The following is a 25,055-nucleotide window of genomic DNA, read 5'->3' as shown; positions in this document are numbered from 1 at the left end:
CGAATGACAAAAACATTTTGTTAAAGGTAAGGACTTACATATTTGTTTCTATCTCTGAAAGTAGTGCTCTTGGTAACTCTTGCCACGATGTTCACGGAGTTCTAGTGACCTATTGGTGCCTAGCTTGCAGCGACTGATTTCTGTACAACTGCATATACTGTAGATGTATAACCAGAGTCTCACCAATGCACTGTCATCAATCAATCAATAGTCGAGTGCGTCAAGTATGAAGTACCCGTTAATGCGTTATCGAATTGTAAAATAATCATTTTACTTTCAGAATTATTATCATTATTATAAATATCAATAATGTTTAGAATTTACGTTTATTCTGCACTATGCACAAAAAAGTAAAGAGAATGCTTTAAATGATATAAGTAGGCTTTTACTTTAACACTTTTTAATTATAATAAAAATGTAAATAAGAAAATGTTTTTCATTTTATTCTGATTGTTTTCATTCGTATGGTCTACATCAAACAAATTTATACAATTTTTAATAATTATATACCATATGTATATATTCCATTGATCTGTGCAATAAAAAAACACGGAGTTTTTGCACGATAAAAATAAAAAATTACACTTTATAAAATGTTTTCAATGGAAGTGTGTACATTATGAAATCTTAAAGAGGAATTGTGATTATTTATATACATATTTTTTTTATATATATTTATTATATTAATAAGCGATTTTGATTGACGAAATATACAATTTTGAATGAATGAATAAATAATAATATAAATATATAAAAGCAATAAGGAAAGCATAGATTTTAAGTAACCCAGCTAAGCATTAAAATCTCATTTAAAAAGTGTTTTGTTTTAAGTTTGAGCGTTAGATTTTACCGAATAAAAATTGTTATACTTAAAGTTTGAATATATATTGATTTAATTCTGCTTTTCGCAGTCACAAGTTTGAAGATATTATAAAGTGGTGATTTAACTACTTTTATTAGCATAAACATTCAATCAAAACAGCATTTGATTGATATTAAGTCAAAGAAAAACGGTTATGGCTAGGACATGCAAAGCTATTTATCTATGATGTTAAAGAATCTTAGCAATCGATGTCATTTACAGTCGCACTGCAACTTTTGAAACGTAGAGAAGATACAACAGGCCTTTCGGTCTCTACATTTGCATTTTGGGTACCATTTTGTTCCTCTATAGAGCGAAAACGAAGAAAGCCTTGATCTGCCACTAGCATACTATCAGAGGCACTGGATGTTGTGCATGAATTCGAGGATGCAGAGGCCACCGAAGCTGATGAAGCAGTGCACAACTCAGAATGAAACTTTCCATTATTTGCGCGCAATTGTGCATGTAATTTGGAATGCAAAAGCGGGTCAACCGACAATTTTTTGTTCGCTGTTGCGCCCGCAAGTAATGTTGTGCTATTAATTGAAACGGAATTTGTAGCGTTGTCTTCTGCAATAGTGACAGAACACACTTTGTACACTCCACATTACTTCCTGATATTATGTCGTCTTCCTCTTCTTCATCATCTGAGTTATCATCATAAGGTAGCTTTTGTAGTTGGTGCTGCCTTATAGGCATATTTTTAAACATGTCACTATCACCTTGCAATGACCTCAAGTTTGGAGTACGTCCATTTTCTCTCTGATAAAAATGGGCGGCTCTATCCGATATTCCTATCGTCTGCGTTCCATTGGCAATTATTCTTTGAGTACCAACAGAGGCAATTGTAGCCTCTCTAGTAAGACCTGTAGCAGGGGCGCCAAGTGTTATTACACCACTGGACATATGGTTAGTATTGCAAACGCCGTTGAAAAATGCGCGTTCATATGAATTATAACTTGCACATCGCCCGCCACCACCAGCATTGGACGAGTATGAATTGGTTGAGTTTGAATTGCGACGCTCGGTAATCTTATTTTCGAAGAAATTCCGATCTATTGTACCATTGCCATCAAACTTTCTTTCGGGGCCATTCGATATTTTCTGTCGATCTGCAAAACATTCACTGTTGGGCTGAACATTGTAAACTAATTTATCATTAAACACGGGGCGCTCAAATATGTTAAATTCATAATGCTTGTTTTCGTGCTCCAGTGGCTCAGAATAACAATTGTCGTTTTGCAACAACACAACTTGCTGATGGGACGATCCAGAATCTGAGGTAGAACCAACTCCATTTTTGTCATTTATTTCTTTTAACTTTTGTTCAGCTGTTGCAAAGATAGCGGTGCGCAAGCTGAAATTTGGATTTTCGTAATGGTCCGGTGCAGTATCTGTGGTGTAGTCCGTAGTCATATGGGTGGGATGCTCGTGAAAACGCATTTGATGTAACTGATGTTGTTGCTTGTGGTTTTGTGAAGCTTTGGGATAATTTTGACCATTAGGTCCATTGAGAGCACTTCCAATCGAACCTATATCATAGGGCCTTTGGTACATTGGCTCCTGTAGCTGGTATTCACATGGGCGACTGCAGGATGTTGCAGCAGTTGTGGGCCTTATAGAATTTAGGGCATAGATTTGTATTTGCGTTAAAAATTGCTGGGTAGTCTGTTTCAAAATGCTCCTGACTAGAGGTTGATTTACACGGCAAAAAAAAATTGGTCACATTTGAGTTGTGTGTGCCGGACCCGTTGCCAGCATTTTTCTCTCTGATAGGATTGTTACTTGAAACGCTTCCTTGACCGAATGCACCCATAGTTCCCAAACCAGAACCAACCATTCAAATCTCCCCATTTACAGTATTTAAAGAATCGTGGCCTATACTGTTGTTAAGCCCAGTTACAGTATCAGAATCAGAATATTTGCCTGAACAGTTTTATTAGCGCCACCTTTTATCAGAAAAAAACATGCGAAGCCTCATCCAACACAATTAAAAAATATTGGTGAAGTAATGTTCAGCTGTGAGCACATGGCAAATCGATAGGTATTCACAAAAAATTTAAACTAGGTCAAACCAAAATATAAATGTATATTTTAAGGATGCACAGTTTTCCGTGGTTTATGGGCGATGCACTGGATGTGTCTATATAATAAAAATGCCCTTTTCCATTATTGAAAACTTCAAGTATCCTTTTAACTTTCTTTTACTTACAGTTCCTGTTTTCCTGCAGAAAACGGAAACATTTTTTTGCGGTTGGCCAGCGTAGGAGTGTGCAGGGAAAGACGCTGGACAAACTTGCGATGCGTATCTCTAGAATCTGAATATCTTATCTTAACTTTGTGTCTCTTATAGTTCCTGAAATATTTGGGTTCATACGGACAGTTTGACATAATAACCTTTTCTCTACGAGGATTCTGCATTCCGTTCTAATGACAATTGCAAAGCGAAAATGAGGTTGTAACAAATAAGTACGTGCTCTGTAGGACTGATAGATGTATGTTAACTTTGTATTTTATATTTTTATTCTTGCCTGGCTACTTTACTAAAGGTAATTACATTTAAGAATGTGCATACACGTAGCTTCTTTGTCAATGCTTACAAAGTAAAGGATAATTATATTTCAGAAATATTGTTTGTATTTCATTATTATGGGAATTATTTCAAATAGATATAAAAATATATTTACAGCGTATCTATAATAATAGTAATTTATGTATGGCTTCTTAACATGTCATTAACGACTTAAATGTGCTGCATAAAAAGATTACACATACTCTTAAATTAGAAGTATTTTTAAGAATACATTTACTTTTAATCATTTTAACAATAGAAATCTGCAAAAGCCTTAACTAGTCAGTACTATGTAATTAAAGTTTATTTTTAACAGACACTTTTACTTATAAAAATCATTTTTTCTGAATATTCTATAGTAAATAGATCGTTATTATAAATATCAATAATGTTTAGAATTTACGTTTATTCTGCACTATGCACAAAAAAGAGAAAAGAGAATGCTTTAAATGCTATAAGTAGGCTTTTACTTTAACACTTTTTAATGCTAAACTGCATGAAAATATTCTCTTTAAAGAATTTGTGTATTTCAAACTAATTATAATAAAAATGTAAATAAGAAAATGTTTTTCATTTTATTCTGATTGTTTTCATTCGTATGGCCTACATCAAACAAATTTATACAGTTTTTAATAATTATATACCATATGTATATATTTCATTAAACGATTGATCTGTGCAATAAAAAAACACGGAGTTTTTGCAAGATAAAAATAAAAAATTACACTTTATAAAAAGTTTTCAATGGAATTGTGTACATTATGAAATCTTAAAGAGGAATTGTGATTATTTATATACATATTTATTATATATATTTATTATATTAATAAGCGATTTTGATTGACGAAATATACAATTGTGAATGAATGAATAAATAATAATAAAAATATATAAAAGCAATAAGGAAAGCATAGATTTTAAGTAACCCAGCTAAGCATTAAAATCTCATTTGAAAAGTGTTTTGTTTTAAGTTTGAGCGTTAGATTTTACCGAATAAAAATTGTTATACTTAAAGTTTGAATATATATTGATTTAATTCTGCTTTTCGCAGTCACAAGTTTGAAGATATTATAAAGTGGTGATTTAACTACTTTTATTGGCATAAACATTCAATCAAAACAGCATTTGATTGATATTAAGTCAAAGAAAAACGGTTATGGCTAGGACATGCAAAGCTATTTATCTATGATGTTAAAGAATCTTAGCAATCGATGTCATTTACAGTCGCACTGCAACTTTTGAAACGTAGAGAAGATACAACAGGCCTTTCGGTCTCTACATTTGCATTTTGGGTACCATTTTGATCCTCTATAGAGCGAAAACGAAGAAAGCCTTGATCTGCCACTAGCATACTATCAGAGGCACTGGATGTTGTGCATGAATTCGAGGATGCAGAGGCCACCGAAGCTGATGAAGCAGTGCACAACTCAGAATGAAACTTTCCATTATTTGCGCGCAATTGTGCATGTAATTTGGAATGCAAAAGCGGGTCAACCGACAATTTTTTGTTCGCTGTTGCGCCCGCAAGTAATGTTGTGCTATTAATTGAAACGGAATTTGTAGCGTTGTCTTCTGCAATAGTGACAGAACCGTTATCGTTGCTTATCAAGTTTGTACACTCTACATTACTTCCTGATATTATGTCGTCTTCCTCTTCTTCATCATCTGAGTTATCATCATAAGGTAGCTTTTGTAGTTGGTGCTGCCTTATAGGCATATTTTTAAACATGTCACTATCACCTTGCAATGACCTCAAGTTTGGAGTACGTCCATTTTCTCTCTGATAAAAATGGGCGGCTCTATCCGATATTCCTATCGTCTGCGTTCCATTGGCAATTATTCTTTGAGTACCAACAGAGGCAATTGTAGCCTCTCTAGTAAGACCTGTAGCAGGGGCGCCAAGTGTTATTACACCACTGGACATATGGTTAGTATTGCAAACGCCGTTGAAAAATGCGCGTTCATATGAATTATAACTTGCACATCGCCCGCCACCACCAGCATTGGACGAGTATGAATTGGTTGAGTTTGAATTGCGACGCTCGGTAATCTTATTTTCGAAGAAATTCCGATCTATTGTACCATTGCCATCAAACTTTCTTTCGGGGCCATTCGATATTTTTTGTCGATCTGCAAAACATTCACTGTTGGGCTGAACATTGTAAACTAATTTATCATTAAACACGGGGCGCTCAAATATGTTAAATTCATAATGCTTGTTTTCGTGCTCCAGTGGCTCAGAATAACAATTGTCGTTTTGCAACAACACAACTTGCTGATGGGACGATCCAGAATCTGAGGTAGAACCAACTCCATTTTTGTCATTTATTTCTTTTAACTTTTGTTCAGCTGTTGCAAAGATAGCTGTGCGCAAGCTGAAATTTGGATTTTCGTAATGATCCGGTGCAGTATCTGTGGTGTAGTCCGTAGTCATATGGGTGGGATGCTCGTGAAAACGCATTTGATGTAACTGATGTTGTTGCTTGTGGTTTTGTGAAGCTTGGGGATAATTTTGACCATTAGGTCCATTGAGAGCACTTCCAATCGAACCTGTATCATAGGGCCTTTGGTACATTGGCTCCTGTAGCTGGTATTCACATGGGCGACTGCAGGATGTTGCAGCAGTTGTGGGCCCTATAGAATTTAGGGCATAACTGTCATCATAAATAAGTTTTCCCGTCCGCATAGTGTACGTATGGAGATTTGTATTTGCGTTACAAATTGCTGGGTAGTCTGTTTCAAAATGCTCCTGACTAGAGGTTGATGTACACGGCAAAAAAAAATTGGTCACATTTGAGTTGTGTGTGCCGGACCCGTTGCCAGCATTTTTCTCTCTGATAGGATTGTTACTTGAAACGCTTGCTTGACCGAATGCACCCATAGTTCCCAAACCAGAACCAACCATTCGAATCTCCCCATTTACAGTATTTAAAGAATCGTGGCCTATACTGTTTTTAAGCCCAGTTACCCATGATATTAAAGTTACTATGGCTATCTCTATGAGACGCAGTGAGAATTGATAACCCCATTGAATCCAATCGACATCAACTATATCAGTTTGCCGCGATGCTGAAATACATATAGCACCGAATATCTGAATAGCAGCCAATAGTACAAAAAGAAGAGCCGTAGCAATAGTTATATGTATAGCGTAGGACAAATTCTGATATCCGTGTATATAGTTTTGAGATTTGCTGCGGAGAATACGTTTTAAAATACGATACATATATAGGTAAAGTAGCCCTAAACTGAGACAAATAAATATATAAATTATCTGACATATAAGGGTCAAGACTCGAGGAGGCGGTGGCATTATTGCCGATGGGGACATTGTAGCAGTAACTTGGCCTTGATAACTATGAAGTTGCTGTCGACGAATGTATTGCTGTTGCTGCTGTTGTTGAAAATACAAATTATGATTTTTTAATGTGTAGGATTCAACATAGTGCAATGTAATGCAAAGCACAACGTGAACTCCGCAGCCGACAACTACTGTCAGTGGTCTTATCAAAGCCGAGTATCTATTGTTTTTGTGGTTTAAAGACTTGAGGAAGAGATATAATATAAGTATAGAGAATGCAACTGTTAAGAAGGTCGAGGGTAGATTCAGCAGGAGTTCCGAGGTGAACATGTTAAAGGTGCCATGAGCATTATATGCATCGAAGCATAGGAAAAATATTCTCATTATGCAAATTAAAATTAATATGAGATGGATGCATACAAAATACGACTGTGCAAACAAATGTGTAAGTTTGTTATATGTTAGCATTTTGTATAGCGAGTAAACCGATAAAATAGTAAAGACTACAACTGACAGATAGATGTGGATATTCCAAGCCCACGCCCAAGTAGTTTGTGCTGAAGCAGCTGCTGATGAGCCAGTAATAGTATCGCGACCGCCCGGGATCGGACCCAGTTCCTTAACGGTGTTACTTTTTTTTCCTTTATGTCCTGGAAGAACCGCCTTAGTAGTGGCGTACGAAAACGAGGTGGCTAATACATCCCCAATGGCAGCAGCTGCTGATGGAGTTGTTCCTGTTGTGTGATTAGCATTGTCATAGAAGTCCAACTGACCGTGCTGGTATTTACTTTGATTAATGTTTGGACTAACCAAGAAGCCATCCGCATCTGTAGTCTCGTTTGTTAAATTCTTATCGACCAATACAACTGGAGAAGATGGTGGATGTCGGAAGCTAATTATAGGTCGCTGAGTTACCTGCTTCAACAGCACTGCTGGTATATCACCATTTTTTCCATTCGATCCCAGAATGCGTCTTATATTTGGTAAGACTTCCTGTCTTTTAATTGGTTCATGAGACATCAGTCCCTCACTGCTTGTTGTTTTTTCGTTTAAAAAGTCTTCACCACTGGCACGTGCAGGGGTATTTAGTGTTTTTTTACGATCCGATACAGACACATTGGATCCCGTTCCAAGAGATATAGTTGATTCAATAGGACGCTGCTTTGTATCATCACCAACCTTTGCGTCTGCCAACGGATTTAAAACGGCATCGTTACTATTGCCCCCAAGATCTGGAGGTCGAATAGGGATCCGGTCCTGACTGGGCATTAAGCTAGGCGGTGGGATCGGACGCCTATTAACTGCTATAAGGCCCTCATTATTGGTACCACGCAAGGTGGGCTTATCAGCAAATGGATTTTGATATTCCGGTGGCAGTGGAGGTGTAAAGAAGGCTCGCGACGGTGGAGAATATGACGGAATATCTCCAGGGTACATTGGTGATGTTGGTGATTGTCCTCCATTTGATTTTTTTAAAATGTTGGGAACTGCAAAAATTCGGATTATTAAATATGAAAAATAACATATTGAGATATCTTACTGGATGGTATCGGAGTCGAATTATACTGTGCGGTGTTTTTGTTCCGCTCCCTATCATGTGGGTGATGGCGGTTTGGGTTTGGGTAAGTGGGATTATTATTACTTTTTAGTATGTCAGCGTTGGGAGCAGAAGTTGGCAATGCATGGTCTCTCTCTAAGTCTAGTTCATAATTTCTTTGATGACCATTAAAACCTTGTTGTTGATATACCGAGGAATATCTGAGAATTAAAAACGAAAAAAAATGTACAGTTACTCAAATTGATGTTTTTAAATGGTTTTTAATTTTAAAATAGTTAAAATGGGTGGCCCGCTCTAACACCCACAAACCGCAAAACATCAGGATCTATTAGAGCTAGAAATAAAATTTAGTATGTATAATCTTTAGACGACAACGCATTTTATAGTGGTACCATTATCCGACCACACCCTCCAAGCTCAAAAGACGGTTTTCGCATTTTCTAGGAAAGCTGATATCTTGGTAACTATAAGTGATAGTTCCGATTAACCATGTAGGTTTTTATGATGCTTCCAATGCAAATTGTTTTTTTCCGATCAAGCTACGCTCACTCTAACGCCCACAAAACCAAAACTGTGAAGATCTCGGAAACTATAATAGCTAGAAAGTTGGGCTTAAGAATTCGTATTTAAGAGATGCCACTGCATCTTGTCCCCAGTTCTCATCTGGCCACGCCCACAAACCGCAGAAAACGGTGGCGTCCTGAATATTATAGTGCATGTTTTCGTTTGAATTTGTATAACATATTTTTGTCAATATCTATCGATTTACCAAAGATTTTTCAAATCGGAACATGGTTTCTCCGACAATTGGTGGCGCTTTGGGAATTTCCACTAGCAAAATAAATATTCTAAAATTGTGACTATAGCGTTTCCTCTTGTTATACCCGTTACTCGTAGAGTAAAAGGGTATACTAGATTTGTTGAAAAGTATGTAACAGATAGAAGGAAGCGTTTCCGACTCTATAAAGTATATATACTCTTGATCAGGGTCAATAGCGAAGTCGATTGAGCCATGTCCGTCTGTCCGTTCATCCGTATGAACGCTGAGATCTCAGGAACTATAGCAGATACAAAGATGAGATTAAGCATGAAGATTCTTGAGGTCCGGGGACAGCGCAAGTTTATTACAGCATCCTGCCACGCCCATTCTAACGCCCACAAATCGCGAAAAACTAAAATCGCTAAAATCTCGGGAACTATTAGAGCCAGAAAGTATAAACTTTGGATGCCAGCGCATCTTTTAGTGGTACTATTATCTGGCCACACCCACCCACACGCCCACCAAGCTCAAAAGACGGTTTTCGCATTTTCAAGAAAACCTGATATCTCGGTAACTATAAGTGATAGAAAGTTCGGATTAAACATGTAGATTTTTATGATGCCCATAATGCCAATTGTTATTTTTTCCATCTAGCCACGCCCACAAAACACGAAAAACCAAAAATTCAAAAATCTCGGGAACTAAAGCAGCTAGAAAGTTAGGCTTAAGAATACGTATTTCCACGAGTTTTTATCCGGCCACGCCCACTCATACGCCTACAAACCGTGGAACACTGTGGCGTCTATAATAATATTATGAATGCCTTTGATTGACGTTGTATAACTTATTTCTGTTTATATCTATCGATTTACAAAAGATTTTTCAAATCGGAACATTATTTCGCTACTTATGAAGGAATTTAGGTTATAAGGCCTCACATGGGCAGTGACATCACTATCAGTTACTTGACATGCTTTGTCCGACAATAGGTGGCGCTTGGGTAATTTCCACTAGCAAAATGAATATTTTAAAATTGTGTAAAACAGTAACGGGTATCTTATAGTCGCGGCACTCGACTATAGCGTTTCCTCTTGTTTTTTTTGTGGTCTATTGCGTTTTATTTATTTTTTTTTTTTTGGAATTTCAGTTGTGGGACTATTTTAGATTTTTTTAAATCTGGGAATCCGAAAAACTTTTGCTACCATTCTAGAAATATATCTGCCACAAATTGCCAAAGAAATCAGAATTAAGCGAAAAAATTTCCAAAATGTTTATGCTTTATCCTAACTTTCTAACTTTTATAATGTCCGAGATCTTAGCTTATTTTGTTTTCCGTTTTTTGTGGAAGTTTGAAAGAGTTGGCCAGGTCTGATGCGCAAAATATGTTTTACTTTGGTGGCATCATTGGAAATTACATACGTAATCCCAAGTTTTAATACCTTATAGCTACCAAGGACTTAGCATTCCTACAAAAAGCTGTAAGAGCTTTTTGAGCTTTGAGAAATTGGTACTATCGCTACCATTTCAAGATTATACATGCTTAGTCCCAACATTCTAGATCTTACAGTTCACAAAATCGGATTTTCGTCTTTTGTGGGCGTTGCCGGATGAAAATACCACCACGAGCTCCTAAATTTCAAGCTCTCATAACTATAATTTGGTAACTACCACGACTTTAGCGTTCTTGGTTTTCCGCGTTTATATGATCATATCAAGAAAAATTAATACACATTGGGAGCATTGTTAGAAATGACCTGCTTAATTTTTACTTTGTATCACTTTTGAGGATTAAACATGCGCAATCTCAACTTTCTAGCTCTAGTAGTTCCTGAGATCTCAGAGATTTTGGTTTTTTTGTGTGTTTTCTGGGCGTTAGGACGTGGCAGGATGGTAATAAACTTACACTGCGTAGGAACCTAAAGAATCTGCTTGCTTAATCTCAACTTTATATCACGTATAGTTCCTGAGATCTCATTGTTCATATGGACAGACGGACATTGCCTAATCGGCTTGGCTATCGACCTGATCGACAATTCTTTATAGGGTTGGAAACATTTCCTTCTACCTGTTACACACTTTTAACCATTTCTTAGTTACATAAGAAAAAAATTAAATTAACGCCGCCAGTGCCGGTACTAATAAAAGAGTGAATCTGAGACCGTACTTGATAATCATTATTTAAGTCGGGTTACATTGGCGACGAGGATAAAAACTGGACTTTAAATATTTACCAAGTATTTTATAAATACTACCAGCCAAATTGATGAGAAACAAGCTAAAGTCGAGCGCTGCGACTATAAGATACCCGTTACTGTATTACACAATTTTAAAATATTCATTTTGTTAGTGGAAATTTCCCATGCGCCACCTATTGTCGGAGAAAGCATGTCGAATAACTGATAGTGACGTGAGGCCCTATAACCTAAATTTCTTCATAAGTAGCGAAATAATTTTTCGATTTGAAAAATCTTTGGTAAGTCGATAGATATAAACAGAAATAAGTTATACAACGTCAAAGGCATTCATAATATTATTATAGACGCCACAGTGTTCCGAGGTTTGTAGGCGTAAAAGTGGGCGTGGCCGGATAAAAACTCGTGGAAAGTTGCAGTGGCATCCCTAAGATACGTATTCTTAAGCCTAACTTTCTAGTTCCTTTAGTTCCCGAGATTTTTGAATTTTTGGTTTTTCGGGCTTTGTGAGCGTGCTAGATGAAAAAAAAACAATTCGCATTTGGGGCATCATAAAAATCTACATGTTTAATCCGAACTTTCTATCACTTATAGTTACCGAGATATCAGGTTTTCTTGAAAATGCGAAAACCGTCTTTTGAGCTTGGTGGGCGTATGGGTGGGTCTGGTCAGATAATGGTACCACTGATACCAGCTGCGCTGACATCCAAAGTTTATACGTACTGAATTTCAACTTTCTAGCTCTAATATTTGCCGAAATTTCAGAGCTTTTAGTTTTTCGTGATTTGTGGGCGTTAGAGTGGGCGTGGCAGGATGCGGAAATAAACTTGCGCTGTCCCGGGACCTCAAGAATCTTCATGCTTAATCTCAACATTGTATCTGCTATAGTTCCTGAGATCTCAGCGTTCATACGGACGGACGGACGGACAGACGGACATGGCTCAATCGACTTCGCTATTGATCCTGATCAAGAATATATATACTTTATAGGGTCGGAAACGCTTCCTGCTATCTGTTACATACTTTTCAACGAATCTAGTATACCCTTTTACTATACGAGAAATGGGTATAAAAAGAAGTGGAGAAGTCAAGCCGACAATAAAGTGCCATATACATATATATGTAGGAGGTGGTAAAAGGAAAATGTAAAAGAAGAAAAGGGTGACACCACAAGTCGATTAAATTCCGGCGGCTGCACTAACAGTCTTTTCCTAAGAGAACGAGATCAAAATAAGAGCGAACGCTGTAATGTAAGTGTAATTTTCGTATTAAAAGAATCTGTTCCAAATGGAGGTTAAGCAGCTTTGGCCGAGTTTTCAGTTTATACTAAACATGACCGAGTTAAAACCATTCTTGTGCCAGGGAATGGATAAAGCGCTATGGCGAACAGAGTGGGAGGCGTGGTATCCATATATAACAAAAGAAACAAGTTTCTCCATCTGGGCGGACCGCAGCTCTAGGCTGTAGTTCCGGGAGCATTAATTCCTTTTGACGAGGAGGAGAAAAATGACGTTACAGCGAAACTCGGCTTTTGAGAGACATTTGTTTCGGTCGGTGACCCCAATAGAGGGAGAAGGTTTCACAGAGTTTTTGATGAGACTTCGCCGCCAAATAGTTAAATGTTCATTTGGAGAGACCAAAGAACAGATAGAGGATATCTGCCTAAAAGATAGAATCATCGAAGTCTGGGCTTCGTTGGAGCTAAAAAAGAAGCTATTGGAAAATGTGGTCAAAAAGGGCACCACGAGAATAGTTTGGACTGCCCAGCCAGAAACGCGACATGCTGGAAATGCGAAAGGATTGGACATTTTTATCGGAAATGCCGTACAAGGGAAAGGAAGCCATATGACAACTGGGAAGGACCAGATAGAAAGCTTTGTCGTTGCAATACAACGAGAAAACTACCCGTTGCCAACGTTCGAAACGTTTATGTCCAAGCTGAAAGGTGCCAAGTATTTTTCGCGACACGATTTAAAAAGAGCTTACCATCAGCTGGAGCTGACCGAATCGATAAATTACTACCTTCATAACGCACCGCGGTTTATTTCGATCCAAGCGGATGCACGGATGTTTGGCGTGAACTCAGCCCCAGAAATATTTCAACGGTTGATGGAGGAAATGTTGGCCCCCTGTCAGAATGCTTTAAATTACATTGATGACGTAATAATATTTGGCCACAATATTGAGGAACATGAAAAATTACTCGCGAAGGTTAGGGAAATGTTTCGAGCCAATAACGTAGCACTAAATGAGAAGAAATGCGTATTTCGAGTACAGAAATTAAATTTAAAATTTAAATTTCTAGGTCACATCCTCTCGGACAAGGGGATCGAAGTTGATCCCGAGAAAGTGAAGGTGATTACAACGTTTATAGCACCCAAAAATAAAAAAGAAGTACGCTGCTTTCTCGGTTTAGTCACACACATTGGGAAATTTGTATCTGATTTAGCGGATAATACAGAGCCTTTGAAGAAATTACTGAAAAGCCATGAAACGTTCTGTTGGGGCAAGCCACAGGAAGAAGCTAAGATTTCTACAGTTCCAATACTTTAACATGCAGGATAAAACCTGTTTGATCGCAGATGCCAGCCTAGTGGCCTTAGGGGCAGTGTGGGTGCAATTTGATAAGTCGAATAATGCACGCATAATATCGTTTGCTAGTAACAAAAGACAAAAAGAAAGCCTGGCATTGGTGTGTGCTGTTGAGAAATTGTATTATTATATAGCGGGATTACAGTTTGATCTTATAACTGACCACAAGCCACTTGAGACAATCTTTAAACCAAACTTCGCGACCTTCGGCCAGGATTGAAAGGTGGTTGCTGCGATTACAATCTTACCGATTCCGCGTAGTATATAAGGCAGGAAGGAGAATATTGCCGACTCACTATCAAGACTTTGCGAAGTAACCGATACCGACCCTTATGACTGTGCTGGTGAGGAACACATATTTCGCGTGGTGTTAACCTCAATTCCTCGATCGCTCTCCATATCGAAGGTCACGGAGATGAGCACCCAGGATGAGGAAATAATAGACTTGATGACATGCCTTGGTCAGGATTAATGGAACTCAAATAATTCTAGCGCGTACTATCCATTTCGTTTGGAACTCTCGATTGTGGGAAATATTATTTTGCGGGGCACAAGACTAGAGATTCCGCAGACCAGTACTTGAACTCGCTCATGAAGGGCATCTCGAGATAAGCGCCGGGACGCAGAACAGTATGTTAAGGAGTGCCGCGATTGCGTTTTGGTATCAATGCGATCAAATCGGGCCCCAATGAAAAGGCATCCGTTCCCGAATGCACCCTGGAGATGCTTAGCGGCCGATCCTTTGGGCCCTTTACCAACAGGTGAGAATGTACTCGTACTAATTGACTATTGCTCGCGGTATATGGAGTTTAAACTCATCAAGTCGAACCATTATTGCGAAAATGGAAGAGATCTTTTCCAGATTGGGATTCCCGGAAACATTACCGACTGATAATAGGAGGCAATTTGTCAGCGTCAAGTTAAAAAATTTTTGTGAAAACAGCGTTCCCCCACATGGGAACACGGGCGCACCACCAATAGAGCTAATGTTGAACATAGTGATAAGGGACAAAATTCCTGGTATACAGGATCTCGTTGGCGAAATTGTTGATTTAGAAGAAAAAGACACGGACGTCTGGAAGAAAATGAAAGGGAAAGAGTTAGCAGACAACGCTAGGAAAGCGGGAGTGATCGATATAAAAGTGGGTGACAAAGTTCTCTAAAAAAAGGGAGTATTCCCGAATAAGCTGACGACAAAATTCGATACGACCACATATGGAGTAACTAACCGAGAGGGAAATGTTGTTCAAATTTCTGGTGGTGGTAAGTCGTACACCAGGAATGTAAGCCATTTGAAAAAGATCATCGGCGCAGACTCATCGAAGTCGTCTAATTCGGTAAGCCCCGATGTTTAGATGTCTCCCTCAGCTACTCTGACGCCACAGGAAACTCCGGCATCAAAGGAGCTCCCGGACCCGACGAAAACCTGAAGCTCCGTCAGGAGAAAAAAGAAGGGGTGTGGAGATCCGTATCGGCAGCGAAGAGCGACGGCATAGATGAGAGTGACGCGCTCTCTCAAAAGAAATAGACTAAAGCATTAATGTACACACGGCACAATTAAATTAGTTTTAGTTGACCTGGTGACCTGGTTGTTCATGGAAATTCGTCAAAAGACCTCGTGCTTGGGGTGGAAAAAATAATAGAAACGAGGTCATATTTTGTCAAAATCTATTATTATTCTTGGTTTAAATTAAAATAAAAGGTATTGTTTGGGATATTTTTATTAAAAGGAATACAGAAATTTGTTCTACATTTTATCATTTAATTTTTTTAAAAGGATCAAAATTGGTCGTGGAGCACATTGCACCGCTGTAGAGAGGAATCTAGTCCTCAAATTAAAAGCAGAATGCCAATCTATGGGACAAATTGTCAACCTATTGGAATGCTCAAAAAAAGTGCTAGTGTTTTCTGCTATCCACAATACAAACAAACAGGAAAAATGTAACAGAAAGCGAGCCACTTCTAAAAAATTTGACACGACCCTTATAGGATGCCGAAAAAGGAGCCATTTCGTCGAAGGATTTTAAAAACTACATGAAAGCATTCGTAACAAGTCGCACTATTCGCAACAGACTAACAGACTCAGCAAGGAGAGTTCCTTTTATGAGCAAGAGGCATAACGAAAGGCGACTCTTCCTTGCCAAAAACCAAGAGACCCGGCGGAACTGGAAAAATGTCCTTTGGTCCGATGAGACAAAGAATAATTTGTTTGGATCTGATTGTAGACCCCATGTTAGACGCCCAAAAAACACAGCATTCAATCCCAAATACACCAAAAAAGACGATCAAACACGGAGGTGGCAATATAATGCTATGGAAATGTTTCTCTGCTTCAGGTGTTGGTTTATTGGATACAAGGCAATATGTGTGCTACAGACTATGTAAACATATTACCATATGCCGAAGATGAAATGCCTTTGAAGTAGGAATTGATGCAGGATAACGATCCCAAACACACATTGAATCCTGCGATAAATTGGATGGGTCAGCCCAGTCTCCCGATTTATACCCTATTAAGCATTTGTGGTGCATCCTAAAAAAACGTTTATATGGTTTTCAACCCAAAAAAATTAGGACCATTTGTGGGAGAAAGTCCGGGACGAGTCTACAAAATATTAAAACTGAAAACATTTCAATTTTGCTGAACTAGTCAATTTAGATAAAGATTAGTCGGTTCGTTTCTATTTTTATTTCCAGGTCAAAAACATAAAATTTAACTTAAGTATAATTTTTTAGCTAAATGAATAAAGTTAAATGCTGTTTTGTTTTCTAGTATGTAAGATAGATGTATATATATCAAAGGAAAATTAAAATTTCCACTCGACACGTTCCCTTTAAAAAATACGTATTTAAACCCAAAGGGAAAATTCGTTTCTATTATTTTTTTCATCACTGTATATATAAAGGTTATTATTTTAGGGGTATAAAACTTTAAGTTGGTATTACTGTTGAAGAGGGCGGCCGACTTAACAGCTATTAAGTGATTTATTCTCAGTTTGGCTTGTCAATTCATCATGAATAGACTCACGCCTGAACAAAGCTTGCAAATAGTGCAATTGTGCGGAATATTTATCGCGAACTTCTCTTACTATTTTATGGATTGTGTATGTCATATAACCGTTACATCCAGAAAAACGCACTGTTTGGTGCGCTTTATGGGCTGGTGGAATCTTCAAAAACGATGATGGCTAGAACGTTACAGCCATGGAAAATTGGACGTCCAGATTGGACTACATCCGAGGCAGCCGTGGCCATCATATGACAGAAATCATATTTAAAATGTAATGCCACAAGAGTGCCGTGACTATATGATACCCGTTACTGTTTTACACAATTTTAAAATATTCATTTTGCATTTGGAAATTCCGAAAGCACTGCCTATTGTCGGAGAAACCTTGTTGAGTAACTGATAGTGACGGCACTGCCCATGTGAGTGCTTATAACCTTAATTTCTTAATAAATAGGGAAATGAAGTTTCAAAGATTTTATTTTTTTGATTTGTGGGCATTAGAGTGGGCGTGGGAAGATGCTGAAATAAACTTGCGCTGCGTAAAGTTTATACGGACGGACGGACAGACGGATCAATCACTGTTTTTGATTATGAAAATCGTTTTAGATTAATAAGGATGTTAATATTCCCCGTTAAAAAAATAAAAATAAGCTGGATCCACTGTATATGGAGAGGTAAGATAAGCTTTACTATACAATTTTTAAATTTGTTTTTTAAGTTAGGTAAGCCTTTTCGATGGATTTAAAGTTGAAAAAATAATAAACCAAAAATATTATTGTTATCGACTATATATCGTATTGTGAGTATAGTCTGGGTAATTAGGAAAGTGCAAATACTGGTAAACTGTCTTTTCTTACAGTCGGAAGCCTCTTAACAAAGGTTGCACTCACGCCAAACCCTCAAGACTAACTAAAGTGATTTTGAAAACAACTGCAGCGTTTATCTGAGACTTTGAACTCGTTGTGTCATTTTAGAACGTAGGAATTTTCCGTTAACATCCGTAGACACCAAAGATAGCCGTATTTGTAGAACCCGGTAGTGAACACAATTTACATATCGAATCTTCTAAACACAGCTTCTCTTTCTGTCTTTCTAAGCTTGCTTTCTATTCTGGCTTTCTTAGAATAATTTTGGCTTACCTTTGCGTTGTCAAAAATGGTGTAGCGACAGTGGTTAGACCCAAGGAGTAACTAGTATCTGGTATACTTCGCTTGGTTGTAGAAGTTGTCCCATATGCTACTTTTATTAGAACAGCTGCGACATTACGCTCAAAATTATTTAACTTTTCCAAATAATCTTTTTGCACTATAGGTGAGTTTCCAGAAATCATGTTACTTCCTGTGCCATTTTTTAAGTTATTGTTTCCATTCGTCTTTTCTTGTGAAATGGTTCTGTTGTCCCTTGAACTTAAATCGTCTAAGAATATTGACTGCGATAATGAAATCTGGTGAACCGCAACAAGGAGGAGAAAGAAAAATAGATGATAGGGTTGTCGTGTAAGCATTTTTTGAGGTAAAAACGAGATAATGATGGTGCCTTTGCATGTGGGATTAATCAGCTGATCGTTGGGTATACATTTAATGCCACTAGTATTCTTTTTATAATCACAAATCTGCAAAGCTGCTAATGCGACCAACTCGTTATCTAATACTGTTGAACAACCTGTTTTGGGGGTTGAGTTAAAAACATATTTTCTTTCAATTTTACACTCATTTTCTTTGCCTAAAATAAAAATACAATGTTTTAAAAGTCACGAAGACATTTATTATTAATAATACTCACCGTTTTTAGAAGAATTAAGCTCTTTATCCTTGATTCGAAAGCTATGGTTGGTTTTAGACATGATGTTGTACCATTGAATATGTTTTCGGCCATATATCTTGTTTTGGATGATCAATAACGGAAGCTGTTACAATGAAAACAATAAGTTTATAGATTCTTATGAAATACCTCTGTTTTATTGTTATACATATATGACAAGACATTATCTAACATTTTTAAGGCCCGAGAAAATACATTTTTTAAAGACTTATATTACATAGATCCTAGAAACGCTATAGTCAAGTGCAGCGACTGTTATATACCCGTTACTTTGTTAACGTATGTTCAAATAATAATTTTACCAATATAAACTAAAGCCGGGTACAATTATACTACCTTCGAAATATTGCCAGAAACATTTAATAGGTATTGCGAAAAAGTATAAGGTCAAACCAATACAAAAGCCTAAATATTATGGAGCCACTTGGAGCTAAAAGGGCATCTGTTGAATACTAAATGTTAAATGTTCATCTCTTATATTTCCCAAAATCTCAAGCTGACTAATTCTGTGACGCATAGCTTATTATTGATATCGTGGATGCATACGATTAAAAAATAACGTGATTTAGGAACTTAAGTTAAATTTTTCTCCAAACTTTAAGACATTCATGGTGTTAACAATAAGTGTATTCTTTCCTTGGTGATTTTTGATTCACCCATGGGTAAAGCTAACAATGGACAATCGGCTCGCCGACAATACAGAAGTGTGTATATAGTACTACTGACCCTGATATATGTAGATAAATCAATGTAATGGACTTCGCCCTTATTCCAATGGTCATCTGAAGTAGCGTGATTTTTGCATGGCCAAAGCTTTGTATGACTGCTCAGTTATCAATTGATCAGGATTAATAGCCTAGTCGATTACGCCATGTCCGTCTGCACGTATAAACGCTGAATATAAGGGATACAACGTTGGGAGCGCAAGTTTATATCAGCATCCTGATACGCCCACTCTAACGCCTACAAATCACTAATAAGTCACTAAAATCACCGAGACTCAACAAAGCTGGAATGTTTGCAAACCGCTTTATGTAGGAACGCAGTTGGGTTAGCCAATTTTTCAAATCGGAACATTATTTCCTCATTTATTTAAATATGTAGTAATAAACATGCTTTTCCTGACAAAAGGTGTCGCTGCGTCAATTTCTGCGAGCAAAATCATTATTAAATAATTGGATAAGAAAGAAACGGGTATCTTATAGTCGCGGCACTCGACTATAGTTTCTTCTTGTTTTATTTTAGGGCCGAAAACATAGACTTGAAACAAAATAAATAAAAACTTTTTCCTTGCGTATGGTTCAAAATAAATATATAATTAGATACATGAAGTTAAGCACGAAGAAAAAAGTCGTTATTATGTTTTCTATCACTGTAAATATTCAAGATCTGTAGCTGAGTCGATTTAGCCGTGTATGAACTATAAAAAATGAAATGTATATAGCGTGCAGATTCAAGAGATGCTAACGTAGCTACTGGTTGTCATTGGCGATCTTTTATTAAAGTTTCACCATCACTCTGTAAATAATCACGGTCTTTACTTCACATACAGAAAGCTGAAGGTATCCAATAATAGTTTTACAATTATTATAGCGACCTGACTTTGATTGACCTCACGATTTAATTTCGTATTAAATGATTTGAAAGAGTACAAGAAGGAATGTTATTCTCCAGTTCCGTGATTATAAGATCATTACGTTGTTAACCAACTTTAACAGAACACACTATAACTATAAACAACAGAAAACGACAGTGGGTACAATTACTAGCGCCATCTGTTTTCAAATTAATGATCGATCCCATATGATGGCTTACAATTTTTTTTTAATTTTCGACAAACACATTAAACATTTTACAACATTTCGAAGAATATTCTGATTTTTTCAAATAAGGAAAATAAAATAAGTTAAAGGATGCAACACAAAATATTCGGTACAGCTTTAACTATTAAGTTGAATAAACGATGAAGTGCATCCTTAAAACTACTTCATTCAATTTAGATTTAATAGGCTAAACAACTTTAGATTTTGATTAGACAATCTACAAACTTTGTTACTTATATGAATAGTATACCGATACAAAGCAACGTCCGGATTAAAAACAAAATTCAGATGTTAACTAGTAAATTCAATAATCTACAAAACTTGTCATAAATGTATACCATTAGTTGTTGTTTTTTTTTTTAATTTTAATAAAAAGACGTTACTATGTTTTCCATTACTGTATATATTCAAGATCTGTAGCTGAGTCGATTTAGCCGTGTATGAACTATAACAAATGGTTGTATATATTTACATATATAAATATTAAAATTTTTTTTATATAAACATTGTTCAACAATGTTAATTCATACTCTGAGATAAATTAACCCATTTAGCAATATATCATATATTACCACTTTTTTCTATGTCTCCCAATCATATTTAAAATTATACTGTGGTACGCATATTCATTTTGCCCGAGGACGAAACAAGTTTTTACATCTTTCACTTCATATTGAACTGAATACACACATATAGGTAAGTATTCAGATGTGTACACATAAGCAATAGTTAAATACACAATTTAAATTACTAGCAGTTTGAATAATCATTCAACATTAATATATTGTATAACATAAAATCCACACTTTTAGAAGAGTATTTTAATATTATTCGATTGAAACATTTTACTTCATTATGACCTCTCGAATTTTCACTATATGCAACACACATATACAAAATGGCGTATACAAATTCGATTAATAATCGCTGACACCGATATAAATGTGCAAGTCTTCTCCAGATATCGTACATTAGTTATTTTTGAACAGCATGTTCACACTGAAAAATAGAAGTTAGCGCCATTATACGGAGTTCATAATATAATTATAATTGCGGAACATTCACTGCATTTCCTAACACTTTGATATACTTTATCCAATATCAATTAAACAAAATAACTACTATGAAAGGATTATGCGACCTGATTCCAAGTTTTACTAATCATTACGAAACTGTGAAAATATTTCAAGTAAATTTTAAATCCCTGTGCCACCAAATGATGTTATTGGGATCATCTAATGTTGAGGGGGTTAGGTTCACCTAATGTCAAATCTAATGATGGAAAACATCCCTCTACATTTTATTTTCAAATTAGTGCCTAAGGTATCAGCCTAACAATTAAAATAGATTTGCAACAGCACGAGTTATTGTGATATCTTATTATTAGAAAACGGATGAAATAAGAACGACTTAAAGCCTATCAATACGGTGTTACGTGAAAGTATTGCATTTTAAGCATATATAGTGAATATGATTATGAGCACATTATCGAATCATCGATAAAAACTCTATGTTTCTGGCACCTCTAGAGTGGATACACATATGTAGAAGAGGCAAATAATAACCATTTTGCAAGTTCTTTTACAGATATAAATTTAATATGCGTATAGTGAAGACTAGTGGTTAATATTAAGAAATCAGCTATATCAGGAATTGGATTCATTCTGATTCTGTGTATAACTTAATGATAAGTAAGCTATACTAAACACGGAAATGGATTCGTTTGATGTTTCTGATAGAAACAGGTAAAGTTGAATAAATTAAGTAAACTAAATAACTTTTTATTAAAACTAGTAGCAAGTGGGTACAAAAATATTCTTGATTGTTCTATATAGCTGGTATTTTGGACCCATGACCCGGCAGGATGCTACAGAAGTTTTAATGAACGAGCGGGAACGAGGCGTATTTCTAGTCCGTGACAGTAACTCAATAGCCGGGGATTATGTCCTTTGTGTAAGGTAAGACGTTACAGTTATTAAATGTACATGTAATTGTCAGATTATCTTTGTGTGCAGTATATATTAAAATAAATAAATAAAAAATGAAAGGTAAGACATTCAAGTTATTAAATGTACATGCAATTGTCAGAATATCTTTGTTTACAGTATAAAAATGTAAAATAAACGCCGATAAAGTGATTGAATATTACTACTGCATATATATATATTTTTTTACGGAAGTATCTCAGAAATACCTTTTTTTAAACCCACCATACGTATAGGTTAGAAACTGCTACTTCGACTTACAGAGGATCGCAGCTTATTTCGTGCAGCTACGAAAAAGTCGTTATTCCTGCTAAACTAAAAAATATATGAATATTAACATGCTTATAAACTAAAACGATTTTCATAATATTAAAAACAAAAAACTTATGTAATAAAAACAAAAAATTCAGCCTTTTTCATGTCGCAGCTTATTTCGTTCAGCAGTTAAGTAGAATCTGATGCACGAAAAAAGCTGTGGCACGAAAAAGTCTGAATTTTTTGTTTTTATTACATAAGTTTTTTGTTTTTATGATTATGAAAATCGTTTTAGTTTAAACCTGTTCCCTGTTAAAAAACTGCGTTTTTGATATCTTTTTTAGTTTAGCAGGAATAACGATTCAAACTTTTTTTGTAGCTGGACGAAATAATCTGCGATTCACTGTATATCTATTTTCTACTTTATATAATAATTAATAATATATAACATATATATAGCTCTTTCTGACTTCTATTAACTGGAAGGTTATTTTTTTTTTGTACGATGAGGTAAACTGGCAAATTCAAGTATAAATGTATTATAACAAAGACTTATATTTAAAGATTTTTTTTGATTTTAGAGAAGATACAAAAGTTAGCAACTACATCATTAACAAAGTTCAACAACAGGATCACATTGTGTACCGCATTGGGGATCAGTCATTCGATAATCTACCGAAACTATTGACCTTTTACACACTTCATTACTTGGATACAACCCCTCTTAAACGGCCTGCGTGTAAAAGTAAAAGGGTAGAAAAAGTAATAGGAAAGTTCGACTTTGTTGGCAGCGTGAGCACATATTCAATTGTTATATTTTAATACTTTACTTGTTCTTTAATTTATTCTATTTTTTAAAGGATCAGGATGATTTGCCATTCCATAGAGGTGAAATTCTAACAGTGGTTCGAAAAGACGAAGATCAATGGTGGACTGCCCGTAATTCATCTGGGAAAATTGGGCAAATACCTGTTCCTTATATACATTCGGTGCGTAGAATATTTTTGAGGCGGCGTCACTGATGTATGAATTATTTGCACATTTATTTTTACGTTATCTAGAATGTTTTTTTATTGTAAATTTGTCCTTTTTTAAGCCAAATATATACATATAGCTACAATAATATTAAACTTTTTATGCCATATCCAATATATACCAATATGTGCTAGGTATTTGATAAAATATCGGAAAGAATGGTCGGTTTTAATTTCATACTATATATATTTTTATTAACCTTTAAAACCACACTATCATAATATAATAAGAACGTTTTTATTTATGCAGAGCGTACTTAATATTAGCGATTTTTTAATGGAAAACCTTATCTTGGTCTCATTATCTTCGTGTTGTAATTTTCACATAATTGTAAATGTACATATTTAATCATTTTTAAGCCATATAAAAGATTAAAAAAATTTTCGACTCTTTGTTAAGACTAACAATTTAAAACAAATAATTTTTCATAATAATCTTTTTAGTTTTCTGGTTTCAAAATCCTTTGTAATTAACTTTTAATTTTTCGTATGAAGTAAATAAAGGGGATATTGTAGATTGGTTAAAAATAAATTGTTTCTGTAAATGTAAACCGAAATATTAACTATTTCCAATATGTTTATAGTATGATGATTCAATAGATGAAGATAATATAAATGAACTCACCAATACAGGATCTAGCAATCTGCTGGGAAACTCACTAAAAAGAACAGATTTAAATGTAAGTGTTAAAAATAAATGTTTCCATATAAATAATTATTTTTTATGTATACAGCGAAAATTGCCAGCATACGCCCGCGTAAAACAGTCTAGGGTCCCAAACGCCTACGATAAGACTGCATTGAAATTGGAAATTGGTGATATTATCAAAGTCACCAAAACAAATATTAATGGACAATGGGAGGGGGAACTAAATGGAAGAATGGGCCATTTTCCATTCACGCATGTTGAATTTGTTGATGATTGTGATTTATTTAAAACCTCCACAGAAATTCGGTAAATGGCGATGACAGCAACAAGACCATATTCATTATTATTCTTTAAGTTGTGCAACCAATTGTTAATTGATTTAGGAAATTTAAAATTCAATAACTGAAATAAAGTTGAAAATAAACGGGTAAAAGGACGAGATACTTTCCCGTTGTCAATTTTTTTAATAAGTCTTTAATTTTAAAATAATTAACTGGTGCCATCTTTTATCTCTTATAAGTTCCGAGACCTAAGCGGCCATATATAGGGTTTCCGAAATTTCAGTCAGCGTTCATACATACAAACAGACAGATGGACTTGGCTAATTCGGCTATTACTCTTATGTTCTACGAGTAATGGGT

The 25,055-nt window shown here is 35.8% G+C and overlaps 2 protein-coding genes across 7 annotated transcripts; one reads left to right on the top strand and one right to left on the bottom strand.

The window, feature by feature from the left end:
- Positions 1-869: 869 nt before the first annotated feature.
- Positions 870-21,404, bottom strand: LOC108108672. 4 transcript variants are annotated; one of them, XM_041818604.1, is made up of 7 exons: positions 21,341-21,379; positions 18,630-18,753; positions 17,987-18,569; positions 8,276-8,493; positions 6,068-8,222; positions 1,474-2,477; positions 870-1,432 (listed from the first exon to the last, which is right to left on the bottom strand). In XM_041818604.1, the coding sequence occupies exons 2-7, from the start codon at positions 18,688-18,690 to the stop codon at positions 1,062-1,064; spliced, it is 4,392 nt and encodes a 1,463-aa protein (XP_041674538.1). In that variant the 5' UTR covers positions 18,691-18,753; positions 21,341-21,379; the 3' UTR covers positions 870-1,061. The 4 variants fall into 4 exon arrangements, with proteins under 4 accessions (XP_041674538.1, XP_041674537.1, XP_041674539.1 ...); XM_041818603.1 differs by lacking the exon at positions 1,474-2,477 and having other exon boundaries at positions 870-1,417; positions 4,992-8,222; positions 21,341-21,375; XM_041818605.1 differs by lacking the exons at positions 870-1,432; positions 1,474-2,477 and having other exon boundaries at positions 3,363-8,222; positions 21,064-21,404.
- A 607-nt stretch (positions 21,405-22,011) lies between these two features.
- Positions 22,012-24,872, top strand: LOC108108898 (adapter molecule Crk). 3 transcript variants are annotated; one of them, XM_017217145.2, is made up of 6 exons: positions 22,012-22,236; positions 22,327-22,444; positions 23,362-23,523; positions 23,592-23,720; positions 24,350-24,445; positions 24,500-24,872. In XM_017217145.2, exons 1-6 carry the CDS (start codon positions 22,205-22,207, stop codon positions 24,722-24,724), a joined length of 762 nt encoding a protein of 253 aa, XP_017072634.1. In that variant the 5' UTR covers positions 22,012-22,204; the 3' UTR covers positions 24,725-24,872. The 3 variants fall into 3 exon arrangements, with proteins under 3 accessions (XP_017072634.1, XP_017072623.1, XP_017072613.1); XM_017217134.2 differs by having other exon boundaries at positions 22,327-22,449; positions 23,313-23,523; positions 23,598-23,720; XM_017217124.2 differs by having other exon boundaries at positions 22,327-22,449; positions 23,313-23,523.
- Positions 24,873-25,055: the final 183 nt, after the last annotated feature.

Source organism: Drosophila eugracilis, unplaced genomic scaffold, assembly GCF_018153835.1.
Source record: "Drosophila eugracilis isolate 14026-0451.02 unplaced genomic scaffold, ASM1815383v1 contig_341, whole genome shotgun sequence".
In the NCBI taxonomy this organism is placed as follows: Eukaryota; Metazoa; Arthropoda; class Insecta; order Diptera; family Drosophilidae; genus Drosophila; species Drosophila eugracilis.
The sequence above is the reverse complement of the archived record's forward strand: the minus strand, read 5'-3'. Positions and strand labels throughout refer to the sequence as shown.